Raw genomic sequence first — 9,472 nt, forward strand, 5'->3', positions numbered from 1 at the left:
TACCACTGGCTGCCACTGTGTTGATGGAGGGAATGAACATTTAAGGTGTTGGATGGGGTGCTAAACAAGCCACTGCTTTGTCCTCAATGACATTGAGTTTCTTAAGCTTTGTTGGAGCTGCACATATCCAGACATGTGGAAAACATTACGTTACACTCCTGATTGTTGCCTTGTAGATGGCAGACTGTCTTCAGGGAGTCAGGGGGAGAGTTACTTGCCACAAAATTGGGCGGCATGGTGGCACAGTGATTAGCACTGCTGTCTCACATCGCCAGGCACCCAGGTTCAATTTCGATCTCAGGTGACTGTCTGTATGGAGTTTACACGTTCTCCTTATGTCTGTGTGGGTTTCCTCTAGGTGCTCCGGTTTCCTTCCACAGTCCAAAGATGTACAGGCTAGGTTGGTTGGCAGTGCTAACTCGCCCCTTAGTGTCAGGGGGATTAATAGGGTAAATATATGTGGTTACGAAGATAGGGCCTGGGTGGGATTGCTGTCAATGCAGGCTTGAAGGGCTGAATGGCTTCCTTCTGCATTGTAGGGATTCTATGGCTTCTATGGAAAATCCCCAGCCTTTGAAATACTCTTGTAGCCATAGTATTTATCTGCCTAGTTCAGTTCAGTTTCTGGTCAATGATAACTTCCAGGATGGTGATAGTGGAGGATTCAGCAATAATAATGCCATTGAATGTCAAGGGGCAATGTTTAGATTATTTCTTGTTGGAGATGGTCATTGTCTGGCACTTGTGTGGCCTGAATGTTATTTGCCACTTATCAGATCAAGACTGAATGTTGTCCAGATCCTGCTACATATGGACATAGACTGCTTCAGTATCTGAGGAGTCGTGAATGGTAGTAAACACAACAATCATCAGCGAACATCCGCATTTGACTTTATGATGGAGGGAAGATCATTGATGAAGGAGCTGAAGATAGATTTGATGTTAAAGAAAACAGCTGATCTGTTGGTTGAGTACAATAGAAGACATTTTTACTTCATGTTCGTGGAGGAAGTCTTTCTATTGGCAGTGCAAAGCTGAAATTCAGATGCATACTATGCTCAATTAATCCAACCACAAATTTACCCAGTGAGCTCTGCCATAGATACCCAATGTTGCCCAACCTGAAAACAACTTATAGTCACAGAGACAACAATTACTTGTTTCTTGCTCAAGAACTAACCCCACCCACCACAATACCTTATTAATGGAGTTTTCATAGCTCGACAATGAGAACTTCACAACCACGCAGATTCCTGAATTTTATGATGCAAGCACACAGACAATAACAGATAAACAGGCTTCAAAGTGCTAACCATGAATGTTAAACAATTATGACAAACCTGACTGCTATGTGCACATACATGTGAAATCAGGAAATATATGTAAAATAACAAAACTGGTGAAGAAATATCAGCCTTTTCAGAATTCCTAAAGGCTGAATAAAGGTCTAAATAATGGCTGATAAGAACATAAGAACATAAGAAATAGGAGCAGGAGTAGGCCATCTAGCCCCTCGAGCCTGCCCCGCCATTCAATAAGATCATGGCTGATCTGAAGTGGATCAGTTCCACTTACCCGCCTGATCCCTAGAACACCTAATTCCCTTACCGATCAGGAATCCATCTATCCGTGATTTAAACATATTCAACGAGGTAGCCTCCACCACTTCAGTTGGCAGAGAATTCCAGAGATTCACCACCCTCTGAGAGAAGAAGTTCCTCCTCAACTCTGTCCTAAACTGACCCCCCTTTATTTTGAGGCTGTGCCCTCTAGTTCTAGTTTCCTTTCTAAGTGGAAAGAATCTCTCCACCTCTACCCTATCCAGCCCCTTCATTATCTTATAGGTCTCTATAAGATCCCCCCTCAGCCTTCTAAATTCCAACGAATACAAACCCAATCTGCTCAGTCTCTCCTCATAATCAACACCCCTCATCTCTGGTATCAACCTGATCAATCCCCTTTCTCTAGATACATAGACCATCCTAACTTCCTTCCTATATCCTGATGTTAAGCTGGATCTCATCCCCGGCACTGTGAGGCAGCAGTGCTAACCATTGTGCTACTATGCCACACCTATGAGAATAGTTAGAAATACAGAAACCAAAAAGGCAAATGTAACAAAAAACATAACAATTGCTTTTTGGTAGAGTTCTGTCGAATATATTACTAGATGCAGTGAGAAACAAAGTGGGGGGCATGGACCTGTCCTCTAGATGGTCCCATGGATGGGACTATTCTGGAACACAACTTCTTGTATGCAAATCAAAGTTTCAAAAATTGGCTCCAAAGAATAGCTTAACATCACTTGACTGTCTATGGGGGAGGAGTTTTGTGGAAAATGTTCTCAAGTGCACGATCATAGCTCTTTTAAACAGGTTGGTCCCTATTTTAAAATACCGGAAGAATTTCATTCAGGTGTGTTGACATGTTATTGAAATTGCAGAATTCCACCTGTTGGAGATTTACATGTTTACATGTCCCTTAGCAGTTGGCACATTGAGTAAGGTCCATGGAAGCATAGTTTATGATATGGTTAATGGAACTGGTTCAATAACCAGAATAACCTTTTCTTATTCAATGCTGTTCCTAAGTAATTTCAATTTTCTTTTAATGTCAATGGGAGTTCCTGTGTCTTTGGCAGTGACGGAGTTAAAACAAAGATTGTACACATAAGAGCACATATATATATACTACCACATATTATTGTACACATAAGAGCACATATACGTATACTAGCACATATTAAATATATAGGAACACAGGAATTAGGAGCGAGAATAGAATTGTGGTCGGTGCAGACTCGATGGGCCGAATGGCCTCCTTCCGCACTGTAGGGTTTCTATGATTTCTATGAATAGGCAATTCAGCTCTTCAAGCCCGCTCTGCTATTCTATATGATGCTGGCTGATCTCCATTTTATCCTAACTCCACTTCCCTTGCCTTTTCCTCATAGCCCTTTATCCCACTTTTGATCAAATATTTATCTATCTCTTTCTTGAATCCATTGATTGATTCTGCAACCACTGCACTCTGGGGCAGTGAATTTCATAGATTGACAACTCTTTGTGAGAAGTAGCTTCTCCTTATCTCTGTCTTGAACCCCCCCCCCCCCCAACCCCGCGCCCCCCACTTTACTCTACAACTATGACCTCTTGTCCTAGACTTTTCTAGAAGGGGGAACATTTGGTTAACATTTATTTTAACAATCCCACTGAGTATTTTATATACCTCAATCAAATCCCCCCTCATTCTTCTGTACTCCAGCGAGTACAAGCCCAAGCTACTCAACTGCTCCTCATACGACAACTCCTTCGAACAGTATTAACTCAGATTGTTGACTACCTCATCAAATTTTGTACTCCCTTGTTGGTAAGCTTTTATTTTACACCCTAGCTATGACAGTAACATTACATTCTGCACTCTCTCCTTTCCTTCTCTATGTATGGTATGCTTTGTCTGTATAGCGTGCAAGAAACAATATTTTCATTGTATACTAATACAGGTGACAATAGTAAATCAAATCAAATTTTCTTGTTAATATTGCTCCTTCCCTCTTGCCTTCAGTGGGTGCTTCTGGGGACCTAGCCTGAGGGATACACAAGCTGGCTACCTTATCCAAATTATTGTTCCTAACGGTATGGCACGGTAGCACAGTGATTAGCACTGCTGCTTCACAGCTCCAGGGACCTGGGTTCGATTCCCGGCTCGGGTCACTGTCTGTGTGGAGTTTGCACATTCTCCTCGTGTCTGCGTGGGTTATCTCCGGGTGCTCCGGTTTCCTCCCACAGTCCAAAGATGTGCGGGTTAGGTTGATTGGCTATACTAAAATTGCCCTTAGTTTCCTGAGATGCGTAGGTTAGAGGGATTAGTGGATGGATATGGGAGTAGGGCCTGGGTGGGATTGTGGTCAGTGCAGACTCGATGGGCCGAATGGCCTCTTTCTGTACTGTAGGGTTTCTATGATTGTCATACCTTTGCTATCTTTGGTCATGAGTGTTGATATGCTTAGTGACAGGGCAGACATCTCCCCTATAACCTAAATTTGTTGAGGTTGTAGTATTCAGGCTGCTGCTCTAGTACAAAGTTGTCCTGAATTTATTCTACCTTTTCTAGTTTGCAGCTGACAGCTACTCAGCTGTGGTTCAACTAAATAAAGGGTTAATATTTAAGCTTCAATGCTATTATGCAGCATGGTGACTGCCTGCAGCTCAGACTCAAACACTGACATTGGCTGGTTAATTAACTTTGTCTCTACCCCACCTACTATTCAGTAAAATTTCAGATTCAAATGGAGCTTAACCATGTACAGCCCAGAGGATTTACATGAACATTTACATTGGACCATTTGGACAAGATACATGTGTGCACAAAACTACAATAATAATAGAATAACAATTTGAAAAATAAGTGGGCAGACTACACAATAACAGTCAAAAGGCAGAATAGGTACAATGCCTAAATATAAGTATGACAAATTATTTGTACAATGCAGACTAACTATCAGAAGGTAGAATAAATGCAACACACAGCATCAGAGGGTGTGGTTGATAAACATAAATGTCCTGTTATTGACTCAGAATTGTTTGTGAGAATTTGCTGCATGCAAGTTAGCTACTGTTTGCTACATTGCTAGGAGACTACACTTTTAAGATGATTAATTGACTTTAAAATGCTTTGGGGCATCCTGAAGTTGTGTGGCGCTTCATATTAATTCAAGTGTTTCTTTTCTTATTTTCTTCTGTCTCGTTCAATTAATCAGATACAGTAGCAAGGTCTTCAATGGAGGATTTGGGGTTAATGTGCAGGGGGATGAAACCTGTGTGTGGACTCAGATGTCAGATTTGCACTCATGTACAACTATTCCCTGTATCACCAGGAACAGGTCTAGGGCAGAATGACAAGATTGCAAACATAGTTCTGTATGAATGGCAAGTGTGTAAAATCAGCACAAAGTAATTGACTCCAATATGATTCTGAGAATGGTACTAATCATTGTCAGCAAAGATATAAAGATATATTTTTATCTGGCCAGTATGATAGGGGTTTGAGGCTCATTCCAGAAAGACACCAGAAAGATGACTTTGCACCTATGGTTCTCCATTGACTCCTCCACTGGAGTTTCCTCATAGCATGTATGGCTCTGTAACAGATTGCTATGATTAGTAATTTTCTCCTGTATGCTGTATCATGTGACTATCAGGATGGTGTAAGGTAAACCGGATGGATCTTGATCTTTTTTCTCTAAAACCTATATTCCTGTAGTCAAGAGTAAGCCAGTGTACACTGTAAAATGTGGAGAAAGATTTTGTTTCATTTTAATAGTATCTTTCACATCTCCAAATATTCATTTAATTATTTTGAAGTGCAGTCTCTGCAGTCAATGCGTGCATTGTAAGACCTTACAATAGTAAATAACCAAATCATTTATATTTTGGTGGATTTTTACTGCTCTTTCAATGATATCATGGATTCTTTTCCACCCATCCAAACAAGCAGGTCCTGGTTTACTGGTGTGTATTTTCATTTTTAATGCAGATGGAAATGAATCCATTACTTGTTTTCCATTTTTTGTCTCAGTGGATGTGAAAATGAGACGGTGTGTAAAACAGGTTGCAGATACCTTTGTTCATTTCCCATTAATTCACCCCAATCTCTCAATGAACTACACTTAGCGGCGGTCTTGAATTCTGGAGCGTCCATATCTAAATTTATATTTTGTTGAATTTCGGTCAAAAAGTTGGATAAAAGTAATTTGAATTTTGTAAAACAAAAAATTGAAAATTGCAAAATTTTCTTTTCAAACGTTTTTCTTGATGAATCTTGACTACTATTTCCAACCTTTTTACTTTTTATTTTGGCTAGCCAGCATTTGGTGTTCGGTTCTGCATTTTAAATAATGACTGTTCGTTGTAGCTGTTGGGTGTATCGATTGAGAGTATAACTGGTAGGAATATTAGATCACAGAAACTGGGATTAGGAGATACTGTAAACGCAAATTTGATGGATGATAAACCTGGGAGTGACAAATTACACGACGCAATCTGCACATGACCATTCCTCATTACATCTTTTAATCTCAATGATTTGAAAAATATCTTCCGACATCCCTTCAAATAAAACTGACGCAGGTCTCGTAAACCAATCAGAATGAGAGAGGGAAGAGAGTCGAAACCAGTGCTTCTAGTTTTGAGGTGAGGTGGGGGGGGTTGGAATAAGTGTTGGAACGATACTCCCCGCCCATGTGCATTGAATAAGTATCGCTGTGTTGCCGCACAGAGCTCACAACAGATCGAGGCAACAACTAGAACTTTTGTTTTCTGCAGTTTGCTGAACAGTAACGAACAATGGCATCAATGGGACTCCAGATTCTGGGCATAGCCCTGAGTGTGTTCGGGTGGCTGGGAGCCATCATAACCTGCGTCCTGCCCATGTGGCGAGTGACCGCTTTCATTGGAAACAACATCGTGGTGGCGCAGATTATTTGGGAAGGTCTCTGGATGAACTGCATTGTTCAGAGCACTGGGCAGATGCAGTGCAAGGTGTACGACTCCTTGTTAGCCCTCTCCCAAGATCTCCAGGCGTCCAGAGCTCTGACTGTTATTGCCATTGTGGTAGGAATCCTGGGCATCCTCATCTCCATCGTGGGAGGCAAATGCACCAACTGTATAGAAGATGAGGCGACCAAAGCCAAAGTCACAATAGTATCAGGAATTATCTTCATCTTGGCTGGTGTATTGACCCTGATCCCAGTGTCCTGGTCAGCAAACACCATCATCAAGGATTTCTACAACCCACTGGTGACGGACGCCCAGAGGAGAGAGCTTGGAGCTTCCTTGTACATCGGTTGGGGAACCTCGGGTTTGCTGATCCTCGGAGGGGCTCTGCTGTGCTGTTCCTGTCCTCCCAAAGATGAAAATAGCTACTCGGCGAAGTATTCCGCGGCTCGGTCTATGGCTCCAAGCAACAAGAACTATGTATAAACTGAACAGTTTCCGGTCAGCTTTTTTGGGGGGGGGGGGAAGTAACTACTACTAGTCAGGCGCATTTTGGACTGTGATGAGCTCTTTCGAGCGTGGATTTGCTGCACCATTAATTTCTTAACTAAAGTGCGCATTATACGGTATTTTTCCGTTAAATGAAAACTAACATAGTAAATTTTAGCGAAATGTTTATGGTTATCTCATGAATATAGATATTTTACTGTTTAAGGTAGGAAAACAACGTCACCATTTCTAGTCAAGAACAGGTGGAGTTTACGTGAGGAACATGTTGTGAATGTAACACGAGAATCGGACGTTATGTACGCGTTTTGCCGCTACTTATGTTAATTGAAGATCCCGTCCGGCATTAACCTGCAAGCCGATCTTTTATATAAAGTTTCTTTTCAATTATTTTCATGTAATTTTAAACTATTTTTCGTGCTATTCGACTAAAATCAATAAACAAGTTTTGTTTAAGCAATATCACCTGGTAATTTGTAACTATCAAGTTTCGATAACTTTAATTACTCTGTTTCGGGACGGCAGAGTTGCTATGGTATTAGAGCTCGAGTACTTTGACTAGTTAATTGGGAAATTGTCATGTGATACCTAAGGAGGTTGGAAGTTGGAACTTCGTGTGGGTCTTTTTTTTGTGGGTGTTACTAAGACTGGAGGTAAATAGTAAATCTTTAATGCAAGATGCATTTCCTTACTCTTTGTTTCACCCCCTCGTTACTTTTGGGGTTTTTTTTGTGACCGTTGCAACTTTCAAGAAGTGCTGTGTAACATAACAATGGGTATGTAACCTGAGTCCCGTCCTCCCATCCATACACGTTTGTTTACAGGAAATCTCAGTTAGCACTCCGCCCGCCCCCTATGGGGATAAAGGGCTCATATCAGAAGCAGGCCATAGAAAAACCTCAAGGGTGGCCAGGCACTGCTTAGAGAGTGTTTGGTGCGGAAGTTGTATCAGACAAATACTGTCCTCTTAAGGGAATAAGAAAAATCTAGAACACTTAAAGCCGGGGCGTCCTAGCTTATCTATTTGCGTGCTGATGCTGGACGATAAATCTCTCCGTTTATCTCCGCTTGTCGTGCGCATATTCCCCTCATTAAGTGGAAGTGAAGACATTCTAGACTCCACCTTCACCCCCATTTTCATTTCGTTGCATCTCATTCATTTTTCACTTGCCCATTCTCGTTTAACCATCTGCCATTAATGCATCCTGATCAGTTAATGGACACTTTAGTAGCACCCCTGTATCCTCATTTACATTCCCTTTGTCCTATTCTTTATACCCCCCCCCCCAACCATTAGTATGCCGATTCTCAGCTCTGACGAAGGGTCATCTAGATTCCACGTTGGCGCGCTCCTCCTGCGCGCACCCCCCCAATGCTGTCAAACCTGCTGAGATTTTCCAGCATTTTGTTTGTTTCAGATTCCAGCATCTGCAGTATTTTGCTTTTATCCATGTATTCCAGATTAACTTTCCTGACAGGTTATGTGCTACTTTATCAATGTTTTGGAAGTCTACGTACACCACAGTACATTTATCCAACTCTTATTTTATTTTCTTGATTCCACATTCATCCAGGTGACTGTTTCTAAAAGCCTTCCCACCACCAGTGAAAATTGACAATGTTAAACTAATTGGTCTCATTGCTGAGTTTAGTAAGAAGTCTCAACACCAGGTTAAAGTCCAACAGGTTTATTTGGTAGCACGAGCTTTCAGAGCGCTGCTCCTTCAGGTGAGTGGGAGTTGTGTTCACAAACTTGGCATATAAAGACAAATTCAAATGACAAAATAATGGTTTACTCCACTCCACTCACATTGTACCTTTTTAAGACTTGATTACCTGTAAAGAGTTACATTCCAACCATTATTTTGTAAATTGAGTTTGTGTCTTTTATATGCCCTGTTTGTGAACAGAACTCCCTGATGAAGAAGCAGCACTCTGAAAGCTTGTGCTACCAAATAAACCTGTTGGACTTTAACCTGTGTGGTGAGACTTATTGTGCTTACCCCAGTCCAACGCCGGCATCTCCACATTGCTGAGTTTACCCATGTATCTTTTTTAATAAGGGAATTCTCTGGCACTGTTCTATCTAAGGAGGATTGGAAGATTATGATCAGTTCCTCTGCAATTTCTACTCTTTCTTTTGGGTATAGTGAGACCACTACTGGTGATTAACTTAAGCACAACCATCCTTGCATACAAATTAGGAGCAAGCCATTTGATCCTGTTCCACCATTCATTAAGATCATGGTTGATTTGTGGTCTCCACTCCACATTCCACCTACCCCTAATAACTTTGAACTCTGTTAGTCAAGGATCTATTACCTGTCTTACAAATATATTAATGACCCTATTTCCACTACTCTCTCAGGAAGGTAAGTAAATTTTGCATGTCCGCTATGACTCCAACCAACTTTTACAGATGCACCATAGGAAGCATTCTTTCTGGTTATATCACAGCTTGGTATGGCTCC

The 9,472-nt window shown here is 41.4% G+C and overlaps 1 protein-coding gene across 1 annotated transcript; it reads left to right on the plus strand.

Annotated features, from left to right (window-relative positions):
- The first annotated feature begins 6,259 nt into the window (after nucleotides 1-6,259).
- Nucleotides 6,260-7,457, plus strand: cldnb (claudin b). Its single transcript, XM_078225035.1, has one exon. It carries the CDS (start codon nucleotides 6,345-6,347, stop codon nucleotides 6,978-6,980), a length of 636 nt encoding a protein of 211 aa, XP_078081161.1. The 5' UTR covers nucleotides 6,260-6,344; the 3' UTR covers nucleotides 6,981-7,457.
- Nucleotides 7,458-9,472: the final 2,015 nt, after the last annotated feature.

Source organism: Mustelus asterias, chromosome 12 (assembly GCF_964213995.1).
Source record: "Mustelus asterias chromosome 12, sMusAst1.hap1.1, whole genome shotgun sequence".
Taxonomy (NCBI): domain Eukaryota; kingdom Metazoa; phylum Chordata; class Chondrichthyes; order Carcharhiniformes; family Triakidae; genus Mustelus; species Mustelus asterias.